Source organism: Primulina tabacum, chromosome 13, assembly GCF_025594145.1.
Source record: "Primulina tabacum isolate GXHZ01 chromosome 13, ASM2559414v2, whole genome shotgun sequence".
Classification (NCBI taxonomy): Eukaryota; Viridiplantae; Streptophyta; class Magnoliopsida; order Lamiales; family Gesneriaceae; genus Primulina; species Primulina tabacum.
Window position 1 is genome coordinate 33,031,351 of NC_134562.1, and position 21,650 is coordinate 33,053,000.

The 21,650-nt window shown below is 32.0% G+C and overlaps 3 protein-coding genes across 4 annotated transcripts; 2 read left to right on the forward strand and 1 right to left on the reverse strand.

Annotated features, from left to right (window-relative positions):
• Nucleotides 1–2,041: 2,041 nt before the first annotated feature.
• Nucleotides 2,042–6,555, reverse strand: LOC142522604 (uncharacterized). 2 transcript variants are annotated; one of them, XM_075626098.1, is made up of 5 exons: nt 6,180–6,555; nt 5,822–6,113; nt 5,671–5,739; nt 5,520–5,569; nt 2,042–2,332 (listed from the first exon to the last, which is right to left on the reverse strand). In XM_075626098.1, the coding sequence occupies exons 2-5, from the start codon at nt 5,991–5,993 to the stop codon at nt 2,252–2,254; spliced, it is 372 nt and encodes a 123-aa protein (XP_075482213.1). In that variant the 5' UTR covers nt 5,994–6,113; nt 6,180–6,555; the 3' UTR covers nt 2,042–2,251. The 2 variants fall into 2 exon arrangements, 1 of the variants encoding a protein (XP_075482213.1); XR_012814492.1 differs by lacking the exons at nt 2,042–2,332; nt 5,520–5,569 and adding an exon at nt 2,583–2,837.
• Nucleotides 6,556–13,023: 6,468 nt separating this feature from the next.
• Nucleotides 13,024–13,879, forward strand: LOC142522028 (uncharacterized protein At4g26485-like). Its single transcript, XM_075625204.1, has 3 exons — nt 13,024–13,201; nt 13,291–13,489; nt 13,591–13,879. Exons 1-3 carry the CDS (start codon nt 13,024–13,026, stop codon nt 13,877–13,879), a joined length of 666 nt encoding a protein of 221 aa, XP_075481319.1.
• A 1,471-nt stretch (nt 13,880–15,350) lies between these two features.
• Nucleotides 15,351–21,259, forward strand: LOC142522757 (protein DNA-DAMAGE INDUCIBLE 1-like). The gene is made up of 16 exons (XM_075626285.1): nt 15,351–15,507; nt 15,637–15,669; nt 15,763–15,899; nt 16,036–16,144; nt 16,824–16,940; nt 17,342–17,407; nt 18,113–18,175; nt 18,241–18,285; nt 18,593–18,654; nt 18,756–18,849; nt 19,016–19,108; nt 19,188–19,257; nt 19,401–19,471; nt 20,276–20,321; nt 20,718–20,743; nt 20,885–21,259. Exons 1-16 carry the CDS (start codon nt 15,442–15,444, stop codon nt 21,011–21,013), a joined length of 1,227 nt encoding a protein of 408 aa, XP_075482400.1. The 5' UTR covers nt 15,351–15,441; the 3' UTR covers nt 21,014–21,259.
• Nucleotides 21,260–21,650: the final 391 nt, after the last annotated feature.

Consider the following 21,650-nt stretch of genomic DNA (forward strand, 5'->3'; position numbering starts at 1 on the left):
GCAAGTCACGCCATCTCATATGGCGTGACTTGCTTAATCATATTTTTTTTAAGTAAGTCACGTCTATCGAATTGGTGTGATTTTTTATTTAAATATTTGCTGGACGCTGGTGGTAGAGGATGGTGGAGGAAGTCTGTCATCTGAAACACCGACGACCCAATGCAGTTAATAATGCATGTTTCTTTCTTTTATTTCAGAAAGAAGACGTTAAAAATATTTATGATTAAAAATCATGTATTAAAGTGATTTGATGTATCAGTGACGAAGACTAACGTGGCGTGTTTTTTATCTGAAAATTTGTTTATATATTATTTGCTTTCGTTTCAAATGTATTATTCTTGTGCTTCATTTCTCTGGATTTAAATGTATCGTTATTGGTCATTCCTTGTGGATTTTCGTTCGATGTTCGATTAAGGCATTGTATTTCAGCACATGAGGTTTGTATGCTTTAAATTAAGTTTTTCATTCGACGTTTGATTTAAACCGTTAATTTATTTATTTGATAAAATTTTGATTTTGAACTTCTATTTGAGGTAAACGTTGATATAAATTAATTTACTTGAGTATTCGAATATAAATTATGAATTTATCATAATCTTACGGTTTCGAGTTTATGATTAAAATGCTTAATTATGTTTCTATGTATTATCAGTTATTCTTATTATTTTATATTATGCAAATGATAATAACAATACTTTTTCTTCAATGTTTTATATTGGTAGTATTTAAAAAAAATTTAACATAACGATTAATTTATTTTACACAAATAATATAAATGTTTTTATTATAAATACGGTTAATAATGTTTTTAATTACTTAAATGTAAATAAATATTACAATTAATTTCATTTCTTATTATTTTATTTGACAAGCATAGTATCAAAACTTTTTATTATAAAAATTATTATTTATAATATTATTGACTTATAAGATACAACTAAGAAATACATTTTTTGTATTTTAGAATAATAATCAACTTTTTTTTAGAAAATAATAATAATACTTTTATTTATAATTATTATTGATGTTGTTGTTTTATAAAGATAGCATATAAAAAATTAAGTATTACAATTATTTTATTTTACACAAGTAATATAAAATTTATTAGTATAAATATTGTATTTTTGTTCTTAACGTATTAAACATAAAATCAGTTGCATAATTAAGTTATTTAATTATTATTTTATTCCACGTGCGTATTTGTTAAAACTAATTATTATTATAATATTATTTTATTATAATTAACTTGTAAGATATAAATAAGAAATACGATTTTTATTTTAGAATAAAAATAACACTTACAATTGTAATTCTTATGGTTTTTGTTTTATTTAGATATGTTATAAAAAAAAAAGTATCACAGTTGATTGATTTTACACAAATAATATAAAATCTATTATTATAAAATTTTTTGTTATTAATTTATTAAATAAAAATAAGTATTATGATTTTATTATTAACTTAATTCGTATTTAGTAGGACCTATTATTATTTTAGATAACTAATATAAAATTTATTGTTTCTAAAAACTTTATTAAAAAAATATAAATATAAATGATTTTACTATTATTTTTTTCCTATTTAGTATGAAATTTATTATCATAATTATTTTTATTATTACTTACTTACTAAATAAAAAATATTATTATCATTGATAGTAGTAGTTTAGTAAAACAAATTTAGCATTATCATCATTATTATTATATTTAATCTTAATAAAAATGAAAGCATATGTAAATTAATTTTATAGTGTATTATTTTGTTATATTTCACATTTTGTTATTCAATTGAAATTTTAAAAAATTTATTATCACCTTTTTATTTTGTGTGACCTATTGAATTTTTTTTTATAGGAATGGACAGTGTGCCGGTGCTTTTATTCGTAGGTGGTAATGTTATTATAGGACATCACACCGTAAAATATAGTACCACTGCATTGAGGACAACACGAATACCAAGATCTATTAATTTGCATGTTGAAAGAAATGGTATACCGTGTGACAAATATTGAAAGTTCAAAATTTAATTTAAAATTGTCAACAAAATATTCCTACATGGATAAGTCACATTGCGTAGAGGTGCATCTTGACATCAATGATGACAACAATTTACAGTTTATGCTGGATTCTATTAACGAAATGCGATGTATTGAATTGTATATCGAAAAGGATTTCATTGAGCATAATGTAGATGTTGAGGTTCCTGAATCATACATTCCATGTATAACTGAAGGGTTCAATTCGATGGGATTTCATGATGAAGCTGGTACTTCCGCTGCTGCTTTTTTCGAACCAATAGATGAAAATTGATTTAATTCGCATGATTGGACTGGGGAATGGGATCGGTATATTACTGATACCGTAGAAGAAAATGTTAGTTGGCCGATTTCCGCACGAGGATGGGATTCTGGTGCAAGAGGATGGTACTCAGTTGACACAAATCAAGTAGGTTTGGATTGTTCACTGAGTGCACATCGTACTGGATCGGGTTATGGACTGACACATGTCGTACATGATGAACAAAGATCACGTGAGTTGTGTCATTAGATGTTCACCTTGACGCCACTGAAATATTTACTGAACCTGATACAACTACAAGTGAAACAGATGAAGATGAGCATGAAGACGAAAATGCCACATTTGCTGATATTGGTCCATCTCATACCGACACCAGTGGTCATACGCATGCATATCCTTTTGAAGGCATTTCAAATCTTGAACACCGACCCGATGCACTACCATTTTCTGTCCCGTCTGTCGGTCAATCTTTATATGACATACCTCAATTCTTTAGTACAATATATGATGAGCAACGCCCTGATTCTGTTGGAATTCCATCTGCATCGAATTTGAGTTATTACAACGCAGATAGAGGAGAACTTTGCACGAACATGGTTTTTAAAGATAAAAAGCATTTGCTAGCAGCAGTTAAGGACTTTTCAGTTAGAATTCCTCGACGTGAGTATCAAGTTGTGGAGAGTACAAAGACTTTGTGGAAAGTTAGTTGTAAAAATAAACATTCAAATATCAACTGTAGGTGGGGTCTTCGTGCATCGTTAAAATCAAAATTGGGGTATTTCAAGATCACGAAATATGGTGGTCCACAACATGTATGTCTAGCCAGGTGGGGTTAGACCACCATAACTTGGACAAAAATATGATTGCAAAAACACTTGTCGGTATTGTTCGGTGTGATCCTTCGTATGAGATTAAATATGTTATCCAGCTTGTGAAAGATCGATATAATTATCAAATCTCATATGGTAAGGCATGGTACAGTTTAAAGCGGGCGATGGAAAATGTATATGGTACATGGGAGAGTTCAATACATCTTTTGCCAAGGTACATGGGTGCCCTTGTGAAGTACAATCCAGGCACTATTGTAGAGTAGAACCATTTACCGAGATACAATTCTCAATTGAAGGTGTTAAACTACGTGTTTTGGGCCTTCCGAACATGTATAGATGGGTTCGCACATTGTCGAAAATAATTAGTGTTGATGGTACTCATTTATACATGAAGTAAGCACAAGATGCTTATAGCTGTGGGTTTAGATGGAAACAACCAAATCTTACCCTTATCATTTGCCATAGTCGATGAGGAAACATACGACTCCTGGAAGTGGTTTTTGGAACTTCTATGCAAGCATGTGGTTCGAGGATCAACAGGTGTGTGCCTTATCTCCGATAGACATCGTGGAATCATTAATGCTGTTGAGGAGATACCCGATTTTAGACATCCACGTGGCGTACATCGTTTTTGTCTTAGACATATATATTCTAATTTCAATACACATTTCAAAAATGTGCACCTAAAAGATCTATGTTGGAAAGCAGGCACACACCATCAAATACGTAAATTTGATGCCATCATGGATGAAATTAAAAATCTCGAATCGAGAGCTTTTGTTTACCTCTCTGAAATTGATAAACACAAATGGACTCTTGCTCACGATGGGGGAGGCGACGTGGTGTTATGACGACCAACATGTCAGAGTGTCTTAATTCTGTTCTTAAGGGTGCTCGTCGACTTCCTGTATCAGCGTTAGTTCAGTTGACATTCAATTGTGCGTGCAGTATTTCATCGATCGTATCACACGAAGGCAACGTATGATTCAAAGCAATCAGCCTTGGCCTGATTACGCTTTTCGACTGTACGAGAAATGGCTCTTCGAGATCTAGTGAACACACTGTTGTTCGTACCGAGATTAGAGACCAATCGGCATCTGTTGTTACGGGAGGGCGACAAGGTCGGGCTGAACGTGTACAGGTTGTGACCCTCAGTCTTAATGAATGCTCATGCGGAAAATGGACTATCTTTGGAATTCCGTGTTCACATGCAATATGTACCGCCAAATGGTATGGATTAGATCCTACACAATTTGTACAACGTTGGTTTCAGATGAGTGAATACGTAGACACGTACGAAGGAAGATTTCGTCCAATTGCTGATGAGGAATATTGGGATGAACCAACATTCGAATTGTGTCACAACCCGAATAGGCGTCAAAGAAGGAGAAAATGGAGAGACCGAAATACAAGAATCAGAAATGAGATGGACCGGCCTTCCACACGAGAAAGGCAACGCATCCAGCGAGAAAGCTCAACACAACAACGTCGTAATCAGAACATGTAAAGGTAATTTTTTTATCTTTTAATTTTATATTTCATTCATAAGAAAAAATAATCTGTTATGTAAGTGTTTACGTGTTGATTGGTTGCAGGTTTGAAGGAACACTATAAAATTCAATGTGTTACAATTGTAATTTTATGTTTTTCCTTGTATCTTGCTAATTCTTATATGTTAATCGAACAGTTTGTTTGTTTAAATTGGATCGTATCTCATATGTTGTTTTAATTTAGGTGTCTATATGTTATCTGTTGTGTAAAGTCATCTCGTTATGTATTTTATTTTGCAGCATCATCAATGTTTCCTAATTATAGATTGTGTATCAACAAATATATATTTATCATATCATATTTAAACCTACGTATCTTATTTATTATAGCAACACAATCCAATGCCGTTAGAAAAAAAAACAAATAAATTATTTAAAACTCAAAACAAATAGATTTACTTGTATTCAATATACATAACTTATACATTTAAATATTTTATTTTTTCTTCCTACCCAAGTGATGTCCAGTCCCACAATCACGTGGCTTTGGGATTCGTTTACTTTTACGCACCAACTGTGGGGCTTCAACTTCTTCTTCTACATCTTCTTCTTCATTAACATTCACTCGGTTGGCAGACTCGTTCATATCAATGTTCAGGGGAACCTGACTTGGTGATTGAGGATGAGAATATCCCAAGTATGAAATTGGTGATATGTTATAATTTGGGCGGATTTCTTCGTACTGCTGGAGATGACCATCAAATAAGAGTTCCGTAAATGAACATTCGTAAGTCTGCTGTGGAGTTTGAAATTCATTATCCGTTCGCGAAGTACCTAACCCCAAAGAAACATTGAAAGAATCCTTATTTGGCCAATTAGCATACGAGGAAGGCACACTATAAGGAATGAAGTGGAGCTCGAAATACAGAATCTCCATGCGAAGTACCCTCTCCTGAAAGTTAAAAAAATATGATGTCCAATAAGTACATGGAGGTAGAAATAAACATATACTTCGATAATATAAAGAAATTGCGTTGATATTTAAAAATGTACCATGTGAAGTGGAGGCCCAACCAAGAGTTACGGGCAACTGTGTAGTCGTACCATGCGAAGGATCATCCACTGAAGGTGAAATAAATATATTGTTGAATAAGAACCATGAATGTAGATTTAAACAAAGTAGTTAGCTAAAAAAAACATGTACCATGTGAGCTGTGAGGCCAAGAATGAGTCGTCGGAGATTGTGTACTCATGCTTTGTCGCCAGTCAGGGGTCGAGAATGATGGTTCATCGGCTACATCATCATCTCTCAGTCGTCGCCTTCTATTTGAAGACCTAGCATGATGATGTTGTTGCTCGGGTGTTCTAAAGGACATTTCATACAGTAAATCACAGGTTTGGATAGTTTTTTTAACAACTTCAGCTAATGCTTCACGCGGTTGATCATCAACAGAGAGTCCTCCAAACAAATTCTTCAAATTTGATGTCTCATCTCTCTATCATAATAAATTGTAATAGAATAATGCAAAGTGTTGAAAATAAATTGTTTAACAAGCACTTACCACAATACGTCTGAAATATGCATCTTCGGGCTGATAACCGTAATCGATTTGTTGAGGCTCTATAGGAGATATGAAACGTCGAGTTATAGAATCATATCATGTCTCGTAATCATATCTCATGCTATAATTTTCAACCAAATCACTCTCAACAATCAGATTATGACGATTTTCCCACGCATCCACCATCAGTCTATGATGTTTGACCCAATCGTAATTTTTGCGTCCTCGTCTCGAGCATTCATGTAAATGATCTCCATCAAGTGCTGATATTGGAATGTTCTGTGACATTCCAAATTGCCGAAGAACTCGATTTGGGCGATGCATCTCCACAATGTGAAAACATATCAATGGGCACGCACTTCGCCAGAGAGTGGGATGTTTGTGCCACTTCTATATCTGTACTATTTTCATCAATTATTGTTTGTGTACAGTGTAAGTACATAGTAGTCAACTTCAAACTATTGGATCTAAAGTCTGCCTGAAGTGGCATAAAACCTAACCAATCATAACAATAATCCTGCCATACACTAAACTTGCAAGATACATCAGTCTCGATGATATGATCACCATCAACATTTAGCCCCCAAATTAACGCAACATCTTGTAGCGTGATTGTGGCCTCGCCAATTCGTAGGTGGAAAGTATGAGTTTCTCGACGCTATCGTTCCACAAGAGCGGTTATCAAATTATTATCATAAACACAATCACCACATAAGAATATGCCATAAAAGCCCATTTCGTTTAGACATGATCGGACACGATGGTGTAGTATACCACTTTTCCACAATTCCCAAATTAAATTATCAGATCGCCGCACTCTTAGGGTGTTATCTAAGTTGTTAGGCGTAATAAAATTGGATATATGTGTTTGTTGCTGATAAAGAATAGTGCAATCAACAGGTCCAGCATGTAACGACATCCTATAATCAATAATAAGAATATATTATTATTATTATTATTATTATTATTTTTATCTATCACAATATTGTATAAACATAAAAACAACTACAACATCAATTATCAAAAGAATTATAATATAAAACATTATCTACAAGTAAAAAATAATATATACACTAAAAATAATATATTTACATTCTACGAGTTTTGGAAATACCAAGTTATTTTAAAAATAAAAATTTAAATACATACACAGATTTAATTTTTCGAATCTATTTTAAACAATTAATTGAATCTAACATTAGTGTAGTTAATAATCACGATTGGAGAATGTATTTTATTAAAAAAATTAATAATTTTTTTATTATTATTTTTAAAAAAATTATCAAAAGTCATGGTTTTTTAAGACAAACAAGTTGACAAAAATCTAAATAAAAAATATGTTATATTTAAAATTAGTTTTATCTAAACATATGATTATAAAAACATTATAAAAATTAACAATAATCAACAAAATAAACATATAACATTATCGTTACTCATAATTAGCAGATAGCGTATTTTTTAAAAATAATTATTCAAGGTAAAAAAAATTTATTATCAAACATAAAAATAATTTAAAAAGTTATATCACTCTAACACCTGAATTACCATTAAAATTTTTATAACTACTTTTTGGTAAAATATTAAAAATAATTGAAACAAGCGTATGTAATAATCAATAAAGATGCATGTAATTCTTTACGAAAGATGGTTTTTCAATAACAAGAGTCTGAAATTATTTTATTAAAATAAAGTAAACAAGTCACGCTTATTCAACTGGCGTGACTTGTTTATTTAAAAAAATTAAATAAGTCGCGTAAAAATTGTTGTGACTTGCGTTAAAATTATTTTTAAAAAAAATAAGGAAGTCACGCCCACTACATTGGCGTGACTTGCTTTAATTTTTTTTTTAAAAATTTAACTAAGTCACGCCCAATTAGTTTTAATTTTTTTTTTAAAACATTAAGTAAGTCACGCCGAGCTAATTGGCGTGACTTGTTCTTAAATATTTTTTAAAAAAAAATTAAACAAGTCACGCCCATTGTGCGTGACTTTGTTTTACTTTTTTTTAAATTAAGCAAGTCACACCGTGCTTATTGGCGTGACTACTTTTATATATTTTTTTAAAAAAATTAAACAAGTCACGCCCAATCAGTAGGCGTGACTTGGTTTTAAATTTTTTTTAGAATTAAGCGAGTCACGCCATGTTTATTGGCGTGACTTATTTTTATATATATTTTTTAAAAAAAATATGCAATTCACGCCCAGAAAATTGGCGTGAATTGCCTTCATGTATTTTTTTTACAAAAAATTTAAACAAAATTGGGCGTGACTTATTTTAAAAAATTATTAATTAGATTATATTTTAAATATTTCCTGTTAATAATGACAAGCTCAGCGTAATAAATGATTTTTCAATATCCTTAACAAAATTAATAATAATCACAAAAACAAATAATAATTATAATTAAAAGAAAAAAAATAAATCAGCATAGCATACAAATTATATTTTAACATAAATAATAATTTTTTCTATAAATTTAATATTTAACATAAATAATTGTATTAATATACATACATTAAATTAACGTTTGAATCAAAATTTATCTGAAAAAAAATAAAATTAACTCAAAATTTGAGTCAATCAAATAAACAAATTACATACGACAAATTATAAGAACTTACTCGAAATGGAAGAAATGAAAGTGAGAAACACTTAAAACACAACTCTTCCTATATATAAGTAAAGTGGGCGAATGTTTCAAAAAAAAAAAAACACATGCACATGGTACAGCCTTTCACTACCCTCCAATTTTCATTTTCGATCAATCAATCTCACGTGGCTTGTCAACCTTTAACGAATTTTATTACATTGAAGATACAAATATATTTATTTTAAATAAATAAAATATAATTTTTTCTTAACGTTTTTTTATCAAAAACATTTATGCAGCAAAAAAACAAAAACATGTTGCAGCTGTAATGTTGCATGTGCTTGTTGCAGTTTTGTATTCAACTCATATTATTATTTGTTTTAAAAGAAAAAAGAATTAAAAAAGTCACGGTGAGATTGCGTGACTAGTTTTTTTTTTTTAAATTTATTTTTTAAGTCACGCCTCTTGAAAAAGCGTGACACATTAGTTTGTCAAATTTTTTTGTTTTACTTTATTTTACTAAAGTATTAGTAAATGTGCGGCAAACGGTTAAAAACATTTATTTTTTTACACCACAAATAAACTACAAATACAATATCGTTTTTCAGCATTTTCACACAATATTTTTCTCAACTTTACATTTATCTGCAATTAATTTTCTCTCTTTGCTATCATTTGTCAACATATATTCAATAAATTTTGTTATAATTTCATCAACACTGAATATTTTCTTTATTATTATTTACTTACTATTTTACAATTTACTCATATAAATAATTCAAATTTCAATGTCGTCATCTTCGAACTGTGGTGGTAGCGGAGGTGAATACATTTTCGACTTTGGTGAATATTTTGGTTATATCCTCGACTTTGATGAAATCGAACCTGGTCACGAGAAGGAAGAAGCCATGAAACTCCCCAACAAAGATGCAGGGCTATCATCGTCCGCCGGAGCAACACGATGGCAACGAGCACGACGACAGCCCGAGCAAAGGAAGCAAAGTTTGGGATCACTTTGATATTGAAAAATAAAGTACAAACAACTATTTTTACGTATGTAAAATATGCAAAACCAAATATTCTTACAAAACAGGTGGGGGTTTCGGTGGTACCGGTACTTTGAAAAAATATTTAGTCAAAATATATAAACTTGATCCTGATACTCTACAACCATTTGGTAGGAAACCAACCTAACAACAAAGTAATCATTCAAGTGGTAAGCTATCACAATTACAAAAAATAAAAATAAAAAATTTAAAAGGCATCGTTAAATTTGTTATGAAATATTGTTAATCTTTTATAATAGTTGAACATGAAGGTTTTGTTGAATTTACTAGTACTATTCAACCTGATTTTCACGATATTTCTTAGACACACAATTAAGAAATATTGTTTTGATATGTATAAGAAATTTAAAAAAACACTGAAATTGCATCTTTCAAATAATTCTGGTAGAGTTAGTTTGAAAACATATATTTGGATTAATTTGAAATATAATTTTTATCTTGTGTTACATGTAACTGAAGTGATGGAACTTGAACTATACAAAAAAGAATTTTAGTGCTAGATCATTTAGAATAATCACACAACTCATGTACTATAGCTATATATTATGTTTTAAATGTTGTTATGATTTATGGTATAAAAAATAAAATAATGTCAATCACATTAGATAATGCGAGTGTCAATACTCTTGTTCTTAAATATTTAAAAATTCATTAAAAGCGATTTTAGATGATAATTTGCTTCATGTCAGAAGAATAAGTCATATTATCAACTTATATGTTAAATGTGTATGTGATGAACATATGTCTATTACAATAGAAAATCCAAAGTACGTGGAAATAATTACATGAAAGAAGACATGGACGTGATTGGAAAATATTACTCGAATCAAACAGGAATAAATTTAAAATTTTCATATTCCTATTGAAATTAGATGAAATTATTTAAATTATTTGCTTCATACTTTGTCACGATTTCAAGATTTAGTTACTCTATATTATAATAATATTGTTTTATAGTTTTAATGTTGACCGATGATGATTGAAATATTTCGAGTAACTGTGTTTTTTTCTTATAAATTTTTAAAGAAGCAATCCAATTTTTTTGGACATTAACTACCTAATTCAACCATGTTTTTACTTTTGATTTTCAAATATTTTTTAAATTTATTGATTATCGTGATGATGTTGTTATACGTGATTTTGTTTCAAATATGGAATTTTTTTTAAAAAAAATATTGAGAGAATATCACAATTGTGTATTGTTTAACGACATTATTTGATCATAGTCAAAGTCAATGTCTGTTAGACATGTTTTTTTTGATATTATGCTAAATTTCTTTGAAAGAATGTTAATGATCAAGAGAAGTTAATCATGCATTCTCTCCAAGAATTGTTTGATTTGTATGCTAGCTAGTGAACAATATGAACCGAGTGTGTAGCCAGAGGAAAGGCCAATAGAGAAAAGCAAAAGTTGAAGATTCAAATTATTTCAAATTTTGAAAAACAAAAGTTCAAAAGAAAATCAGTGACAATAACAAATTACAACGAGATCCTAATTTATTTAAGCAATATATTGAGTCTACAGAGAAATTCGATGCTCTTAATTGGTGGAAAGTAAACTCCGAACTTTATCCAATATTAGCGGCAATTGCAAGATACGTCTTAATCGTAATCGATCGTTCAATGTTCAAGTTTTGCTTCAGAATCAATATTTTCAGTATGTATAAGAATCATTGGTGAACAAAAAACTAATTTAAAGATAGAAAAACTTAGCATGTTAGCATGCATGCAATATTGATTTGCAGCCGAAAAAAGAATAAGACAATTGGAGCGATCGACGAATTTCAAAGCTCAAGCCCAGACGAATATCCGGAGTATTCAAAATATATTTTAATAAATCATGATGAATTTTAGATGTTCAATTATAAAAATCAATGTATAAGTTTTTTAAATGATTAATCATATTGTTTCCACTAAAAAAACTCAATAAAAAATTTTCCCATTAATAAAAGTAATTTCATATTAAAAGATAATAAATTTTGGATCCGGAACCCAGGACCAGTTCGACTCGTACCAAAACCAATCTATAAATTATAGAACCGGTCCGCAGTTCGAATTGATTCCAAGGTTTTTACCTTGAAAACCGGTGTCGAATCAGTTCCGACCGCTTCCAAAACTGCCGATTATGAATTGGTGGAAACCGGACCAGAACCGGATCCGAGAAACTATTGTGCATGTCTAATTTCAAGTTTAAAATTGTCAAAAAAATCCACTTTTTTTTTGCAAATCATTAAAGAATAATTGATAAATGCTTAAAAAATCAAAAATTCGGTTTAAGGCACTAGGGATTACTACGGAGGCACTAGAATTACTAAGCTATTAGTTCAATGTAAGTTTACGTGTTATTAAGCAGATAATCGGTTCGCAAGCTATTTTAGTTTAAAGAAATGAATGCAATTAGATTAGATTTTTATATTAAGGAGATAAATAATTTTTTTAAAAAAATTCTACAATCATCCCCATCCATTTTGATACTTATCATTTGACCCCTTAGCAATTTTAATCGAAAGATAACTTTATTACAAAAATCGTACTGTACAAACATGCACCGAGTGCGACACTAGATGAATGGAGTAATTAATAATCATAAGAATTCATAGCCAGGAGTTAGAAGATGCGAGGATACGAGACATGGCGGAGCCAGAAATATGGCTCTGTCCGGGCTAAAATTTTAAATTTTAAAATTTTTTAATATTTTAAATTGATCAGACCGGGCTAATATTATATTATTCCAAAATTATACAAAATTTACATATACATTTTTTTTAAAAAAATTGGACCACCCGGGCTAAAACCGGGGTATAAACACATGTGCCTCCGCCCCTGACATCATTTACTTCATGTGAAAATTAATGATTTCTAAGAATCCTGTAGGCACCATTAATTAGTATTGAACATTCCAAGCAGATTAAGTTCTAATCTGAAATTAATTAAATTAAACCTCTTGAAACTGATGAACATCCCATAAATTAAACCATCACTAATATTATTAAACAGATTCCTCAGAATCATGCATGCATCAACAAGATTCGTCTTTAGGAAATAACACCAAGTAATCATTACCAAGAATTCGATAGCCGACTCTTCAAATTATTAACCATAATAATCACATCGATTTCTTATATTATACTATAAATAAATCCATATCTTCAATTTGCACAAAACCCACACGCCACAAATTTAATGGAATACACAGTGATCCAATCTGGTGACAAAGGAGAAGCCGAAAAATGGATTAAACATTACAGCAATCGGCATGAGATTTTGCTCGTCGGAGAGGGAGATTTCTCCTTCGCCGCCTGCCTGGCTAGAGCATTCGGACATGCTTCCAACATCGTCGCCACATCGCTGGACACTAAAGGTTAAAATAAGCACATGTATGGACATATTTCATTTATGTATTCATATGTACATGAAGTTGATTGATTCCCGATTGTTTACGTATCGCAGAAATGTTGGCGGTCAAACACCCAACTGCGGCTGCAAATCTGGTGGAGCTGGAAAACAAGGGGTGTACGGTAATACACGGAGTCCATGCCAGCACCATGTGTGAACATCCGCTGTTGAAAAACCGATTTTTCGACAGAATCGTGTTCAATTTTCCCCATGCAGGTTTCGGCAATAAAGAAACCAACCCAATGCAAATCCAGTACCGTTCACTAATCTATCACACTCATTACTTCTCCTTGTTTTGTTCCCTTTTTCACACATTATACAGGAGAGTGTATGTGTGTGTTACATTTGTTGCAGGCTTCACCAGGAAGTGGTGCGGGGATTTCTGAGAAATGCTGCGAGGATGGTAAAGATTAGAGAGAGCGGGGAAGTGCATGTGACTCACAAAACGGAGTATCCATTCAGTGCATGGGAGATCAAAAAATTGGGTAAACAGGCAGGGTTGGAGTTCATTGAAGCAGCTCCATTTCGCCTCTGTGATTACCCTGGATACCTTAATAAGAAGGGAGGAAATGGGTTCAGTATATTTCGTAGCAACGACACATTCCCAGTTGGCAAAAGCAGCACTTACAAATTCGGGTATTAGCGACAGATGCCTGTATTTATCTGTCATATAATGATAATCTACATGAACATATCACGCTTCTGAGAAGTTAAAGATAAAATGAAACAAATGGTAATATATATCCTCTTCCAATTTCGACTATTGATTTGCAGTTTGATTTTACTTCCCTCCAATTTCAATGGTTTGATTGTGTTTGGATGGATTTGAAATTCACTCGATATAAATTTATCTTTATAATTTAATATTTTCTACTTAAAGATGATAATTAAAAATTAAAATATTTAAACATGTTTTTTTTATATCTTATTTTATAAGCTAGGAGTAAAAATAATGAAAGGAAAAACATTATAATAATTTCAAGAATCTGAAAGAAGTTTTTTTTTTTTACGGTAAGACTTGCAATTTTATTATAAAGAATCGTCAATTACAAGTTGAACCAACCAAACTGGAAAGTCTCCAATCATCCATACAAAGGATGAGGGAGAAGAAAGAACAAAGCGAGCCAAATAATGGGCTACTCTATTAGCTGAGCGTCGCATATGAATGAATTCTGAAATAATAGGTGTCTTGAGTTCGATCCCTGATTTCTGCTACACAAGAACCAATGTAGCTAAGATTCTAGTGGTTGGTTGTGACTGCTTGCACTGCCAACAAAGAATCTGACGCCACTTGAACATCTCGAAGATCTTTCTCATACAGAAGTTTTATTCCTTCCCGGATTGCTAAAAGCTCCCCATGCACCATCGATAATGGTTGGTTGATTTGTTTTCCAAATGCTAGCAACAAACGACCCTGTGAATCACGAACCACCCCTCCTACGTTATACTGATTCTTGTCTTTATTCACTGCTGCATCCACATTCATCTTGAGAATGTATGACCTTGGAGGCATCCATTTCTTTTCCGGTTTACCCAACTCAGTCTAAATAGTAATTTTTTCCTTCTTACGAGCTCTTCTAAAATCACAAATCATTGCATAACTCCAAAAAACATTATCAGCCATCGGGTTTGTCCTAGCTCCATGGATAAAATTTTGTTTTTCTTTCCAGACTCCCCATGTATGGACTGCAAGATTCTCAAACTCTTCCTTTGACAATTGTTTTTTCAACCACGTGCATATCTCTAGAGTACTGGTTTGAAAAAAATATGAATTAAACGCAAAATGTGAAAAAATGTTTCGATTCGTTCAAAAACATGAAAAAATTATCACATTTATCGTTTTTTAAATTTTAAATTTAATTTTATTATAGGAACGAACTTGTAAATATTACATATTTCATAGTATAAAATGATTAACGTAAGATGTTTCGTCGCGTTTCCCGTTTTTTTATTTTTTATTTAAAAAAGATTAAAATGGAAATCAAGATATATAATTTAAAATGTGAGTGCAAGATAACGTACGATATTTTTCTTTTTTTTATATACTTTTTGAAAGGAAAAAACAAAGGCATAGTAGGGGATAAGAAATAACATAATAAATAATAAATAAATATATAATGAAAAAAGGTTATTGGATCGACTCGTATCAGGCACTGGACAGTCTCGCTTCTCATCGAAGAAATCGAGTTGAATCGAACCGAGAAGATGAAGATTACTGTAATGACTGCCGATGAGCAAATTCTTACGTTAGACGTGGATCTTGAAGAATCTGTAATTTTCTTTTGGTTACTCTTAATCCCTATTTCTTTGTTTTGGGCATGGTTTGCCTTCATTTCATTTTTTCCCCTCGTTTAAACCGTTGTATGAATGCTCAATTTTTTTTTCTCTCTCTGATCACAGGTTGAGAATCTGAAAGCTCTTCTGGAAGTTGAGGTTTGATTAAATCTGCCCTTTTTAAGCTTCTGGTTTGTGATCTGTTTTCTGAATTTTAAATTGCACATTATTGTAACGTTGATTCACTTACAGACGCGGATTCCACTCCAGCAGCAACAGCTGCTGTATAATGGTAGAGAGATGAGGAATGCGGAGAAATTGGGTGCTCTCGGTGTGGGTGATGGAGATTTGGTCATGATGGTCTCTAAAGCTTCATCTTCCCGTTCCAGGTTCCCTTTAATAAGTTGCAATTATGATTTCAAATGCATTTCTATCTGGAAATGATGTATAATTCTATTCAATCCTGGAACGGATTGAAGCTTTACTTGGAACGTATGTTAATGCTTTTGTTTTGACCTGTTGTAGAGCATCTGTAAACGAAGCGGCCTTCAATCCTGATGGTTCAGCTGTGAACCCCTCCGCTTTCCAGCAGCAGTTACGAGGTGATTCTAATGTAATGACCCAGTTGTTTCAGGTATGAATAAATCTGCTCTTTACTGCCTACTTAATTTCAAGTCTATTTACAAGATGCTTTGCAAAAGTTGAACTTCTGAACCAATGTCCATCGTTCAATCTCTATTAACAAAAGTGAGAAGGGAACAGTAATACTAACAGAGATGTAACTTAATGTTCTAATACAAATTATTGGCTCAATGGAGTCTGCCTTCATCTATGGATGGAGTTATGAACCCACTTTTTTAGGGACTACAGGATTTTTTGTGCTTTCCGTATACTCATGGTACGCCAAACTGCTTATCTGACGATAAAGAGCTGGCCATAGTTAAATACATATGGGCGCAAAATTGGATATTTCTCATGAAAATGAAATGTTGGATAACTGCTCTTTATGGTACTTGTATGGCTTATGTTTCCTGCTGAATAATCCCTTTTTGATGGCTCGAGAGTAGATGAAATTATGAAGGGGGTGAATACCATTTCAAATATTTCTTCATGATGATTCTGTAGTTTCGCTCACAATTATTTTCTTTGTTCTGCTGATAATGTTTGAAGATAATAAATTATTGCTTATGGTTTTGAAATTTGAATAAAGTGTGTTATAAATATAATTTTATGGATATTTTTTTGTGTTTTTTCTTTTATCCATAACTAACATGAAATGACTGTTTATAATTATTTGATGTGCCAACTGTCAGAGCGATCCTGAGTTAGCACAAGCCATTCTTGGAAATGATCTCAACAAGTTGCAAGACCTTTTACGTGCGCGCAATCTCCAGAGATCTGAATTACGACGTCAACAAGAAGAGGAGATGGTAATCAAATCCCATATGATATACCCTTGTACTTCTTCTCATTTGATTCCAATTAGTTGTGAATGATTGGCTTAATTTTTAGTTGTAGAACGGTTTTGTTACTTGATTGAATAACTGTTTCTAGATCCAAAAAAAATGCGAAGAGAATATCCCTTAAAAAGTTGTATGTTTTGATTTACCATTTGCATGTATCTAATAATTGGAGATTCAAAGTTGGAACTTAAGCATTATGGTTCTTGTATAAATTTTTTTTTTCTGAGATTTTTTCTTGGCTTCTACTTGGTCATATAAGGGAACGAATAGCTGACCCGGATATGATGGATCACTTTATTCTTTCTGATATAGTTTTCTAGCACTTCTATTTGACAAGCTAATTTTCTTCAAGTTTTTTCTTGACATAGGCTTTACTTTATGCTGACCCGTTTGATGTGGACGCACAAAGGAAAATTGAAGCTGCCATTCGCCAGGTACGTTGTTTCCATCCTCTCCATTATTAGGAGTCGTTATTTGATGTTGACTGTCTTGGGTTGTTCATCACGAGTTCAATGTTCTTTTTCTTTTATATTTTGCAAGATTTTCCCTGAAACTTTTATTTAGTTAGACTCGTCAAAAAATTGTTTGTCTGATTTTAAAGTTTTAAACCTTACAAATTTCATCTTTCATGCAAGTTCCTCATGTTAAATAATGCATCTTCATTAAGGTTCCAAGGATAACGAAAGCTTTTGAGGTTACCTCGTGATTACTTTGGTTACAATATCTCAATTAAGTTTTTGATAATTTACCTTTAGGATTGATGTAGCTGCTTAAAGCTTTACTTAGAATTGTTGTTTCATAATATTTGTCTCTTTTTGTGTTGGCTAGGTGATTGTGAAGGACCATGCCAAAGAACTTTGTTTCTGTTGTTATCTGTAATACAACAATATTATTTTGTGTGGAAATCTTAAGGCTTTTTGTTCTTATTGATAGTAAATTTTGTTTAAATATTTGATTTTCTTTGCTTTATTATTCACTGTGACTCTTTATGGGTGTTCCAAACATGGAAAACACTGTAAATTTCTGTTTAGAAGCTTTCCCCTTTTTTGGTATACGGCTTTTTGAACTAGTCTGTTCATGGCTTTTGTTAAATAATTGATAATTGATGGGTTCCTATTAATTGCACTTGTGGTTGACAGAAAGGCATTGATGAGAACTGGGCTGCTGCATTGGAATACAACCCTGAAGCTTTTGCAAGAGTGGTACGCTTGTCTATTTTGCCATACATTTTATTCTTGATGATGAGTAAAATCTTGTTTCTTTTCAGATAATGTTGTACGTTGACATGGAAGTTAATGGTGTTCCGTTGAAGGTACTGACTTGGTAAAGTAGTGTGATTTTACAATACGCCTACCAAAAGGAAGTCATCGATGTGCATTTTGGCACACAAATGCTAGTCTCATATGAGTGTGATTATGTGTTAATATGTAGCCATTGAACCATATACTGTTCTGTAGTTTCAACCTGTACCTTTAACTGAAACTCTTATTAACTTAAAATATAAGCTCTACCAACATCACGGTTATTTGATCAAAGACTTGTGCTCATTTATTGTTGGATGCAAAACATTCTCTTATTTAAATAAAGCAAGAAAGAAATCATAGTTGTATTTATTTCAGGCTTTTGTTGATAGTGGAGCTCAATCTACAATTATATCTAGGAGTTGTGCGGAGCGTTGTGGGTAAGACATGCTGTTTCCCCCACTCTTAAAGAAATTAGGTGGTTCTTCAACTATTATATGAAGCAGATAGTAATTCTATTTACCATTTCTCGTTCTCCCAGATTGTTGAGGCTTTTGGATACGAGGTATAGGGGGATTGCTCATGGAGTTGGCCAGTCTGAGATTGTTGGTCGGATACATGTTGCCCCAATCAAGGTATGACACAATATGAGTTATTCGTTAGGTTTTTGCTTTTTTCCTTGACTGAGTTCAGTCTACTGTCTTTGATATTCTTATCCCTCTTTGATGCTGATGCCTTTGTTCTTGTATTAGATGAAGCAGCATTCCTCTGAATTTGAACATTTTTCGTTGCAACTTGCAGATAGGAAGCATATTTTATCCTTGTTCATTCACGGTGTTGGATTCTCCGAACATGGAATTTCTTTTTGGTCTGGATATGCTCCGCAAGCACCAAGTATTATCTTCACCTGTATTTTTCCATAATTTGTATAATAATTTTTATATAGATGTACTTTACAAACAATCATGTGCAGTGCATTATCGACCTAAAGGAGAATGTACTCAGAGTTTGTGGAGGAGAGGTTGCGGTACCTTTTTTGGCAGGTTGATATTTAGTATTTTTGTCTATAAATTGCATCCGAGGCTTACTTTACATTGACGATGTCTCATTTTGTGCATCAGTTTTTTTTTTCTTTAGGAATTTTGTTGTCTGAATTATCTTTTGCCAAATCTGTATTGAAATTCAGAAAAGGATATTCCAACCCGCTTGTTGGATGAAGAGCGGTATGCCAAAGAAGCTTCTAGCTCAGGAGCACAAGTAAGGGTTCACAAAATCTTGTAGTTCAGTTGTATTTGTACCTTCTCTCATTCTTTGATTGGTTGGTGATTGACATGTTCGCTTATTTTCTACAGTTGGGCATCCCAAAAAATTAGCAGAATTTATTTTACTTGTAGTTAACTCCCAGAAAAAAAATTAAAGGATGGGAAATCAGCTGCCACAGATGTGGAGTTCTGAGGAAATTTTTCGTTGTAGTTCTTACTAAAAAAAAAACGGAAAAGAGGAAAAAATATTCTCAAAATTTTTGATCAAATATTTTTGTCATGCTTCAAATCAACTATTCAAACTACAATTCTTACATGCTCACATATTTTTCTTTTTAAATTTATATTTTTCAACTACTGTTTTGTTTCACGATTTTTGTTTGATCACTAATTCAACTTTCGAAATTATTATTAGAATAAATTTTTAAAAAAATACCGCAAATTTTAAAATCTTGGATCATAAATTAAGTGTTATCTGGAAAACTGTGAGACTGGCGTATTATTATGCAAGAATAGTGTGATCTGATGCTTCTAAGCCATAAAATAAGCTGTCCATTTCCCACTAATTGTCCTTATAAGGAACTCTTATCCTGTTATAGGCCAGGTTACCTCTCAATTTTCCAAAGATTTGATTAAGATGGGGGTCGATTCATTTCTTCAATGTTATATCATTTGCAGCATGGTTGAGTAATTTTGTTAAGAGCTTTTCTTACCACTGTATTTTGTTAGAACTTCAATGTTCTTATTTAAAATATAATTTCCACTGGATAACCTGTAATCATTGTCTTCTCATTACCAGGCAACATCTGCCGCTAAAGATAGTAATCCAGCAGGAGCACCTCCTGGTTTGTTCTAATTTATTTGCTTAAGCATCTACCATTACTTCATTTGAGCATGTCCAACTTGAAGTCCTTGCTATGGCTATGCAAACATAAGGTGTATAAAATTGACGATAAAACAAGATTGCATGGCAACTTGTAATGAGCAGTTAAAATGAATGCCAATAAATATAGATAAGAAGTTTTTTTGAATGTTTTCTGGTGTACGTGACTGTTGCAGCTTCTGAGAACGCAATAAATCATGGTACCAGGGACACAAATGTTTCATTTTACCATTTATTTACATTGCAAGACTTGTTTTGCTAAAACTCACTTCTGATTTAGTTTTTCACCAGCTGTTGTATGTGTACGGTGAAAATTATGTGCTGTAGAGCTAATGTTCATCTTTTATATGACCTACAGGAAGTACCGGCGAGAACAGTTCCCAGGTAACTTTTTATTTTGCATTGATCTCCACTTTTTTGTAGTTCCGACGGAAATTTGCATATGACCTAGTTTTCTTCAGTTTGAATTTTGGTAAGTTGAAGTTATGTGAGCTATGGCATCTAAGTAATCAAGTGTGTTAGCAGGGACCTGACTTTGAAGCTAAGGTGGCGAAGCTGGTTGAGCTAGGTTTTGGGAGGGAACAAGTGATTCAAGCGCTCAAGTTTTTCGATGGCAATGAAGAACAAGCGGCTGGATTTCTTTTTGGCGGCTGAATATTTAGATTTATTTCAACTTTTGAGGGTATACTCGTGATTGTTGTAACTTATGTACACTATAATTATTCATTCATTTGAACGTCATCAATGGCAAAAGCAATGTGACAGTCTGTGTAGGACTCTGGTGACATAAATTTTAATTTGATTTACATACATTTATTTAAGTTCAAAGTATTCCGAGTTTTTCCAAGGAACATTTGGATCGAGACAAGTTTGATTACTTGATAACGAAGTTGGAGCAAATTCAGGGAACAAATATCAAATCAAACATAAGTTAAAAATTCAAAAAAATTTATATATCAAAGTCTTGTTCATCATAAGACTTGATACAGATTATAAAACTTGGGAGTTGACACAAAGTTTATAATTCATTATAAGAATTGATAAAAATTGTAAAATGTCGACCATTAAAATTATTCGTTTGCAAGGCCATATTATATTTCTCCCTCTTCAGTGCTTTGATTTGAACAATTAAAAGCACATTTTAATTCTTAAAGCTTTTCAGTTAATGTTAAATTTCAAAAGTTAATAGTTTGGATACATTTAAACTTATAAATCAATATAAAATAAATGAGAATTTAATAATTCATGGAGTAACGTACTTTAATGGGAAAAACTGAAATTCTTCTTCCTT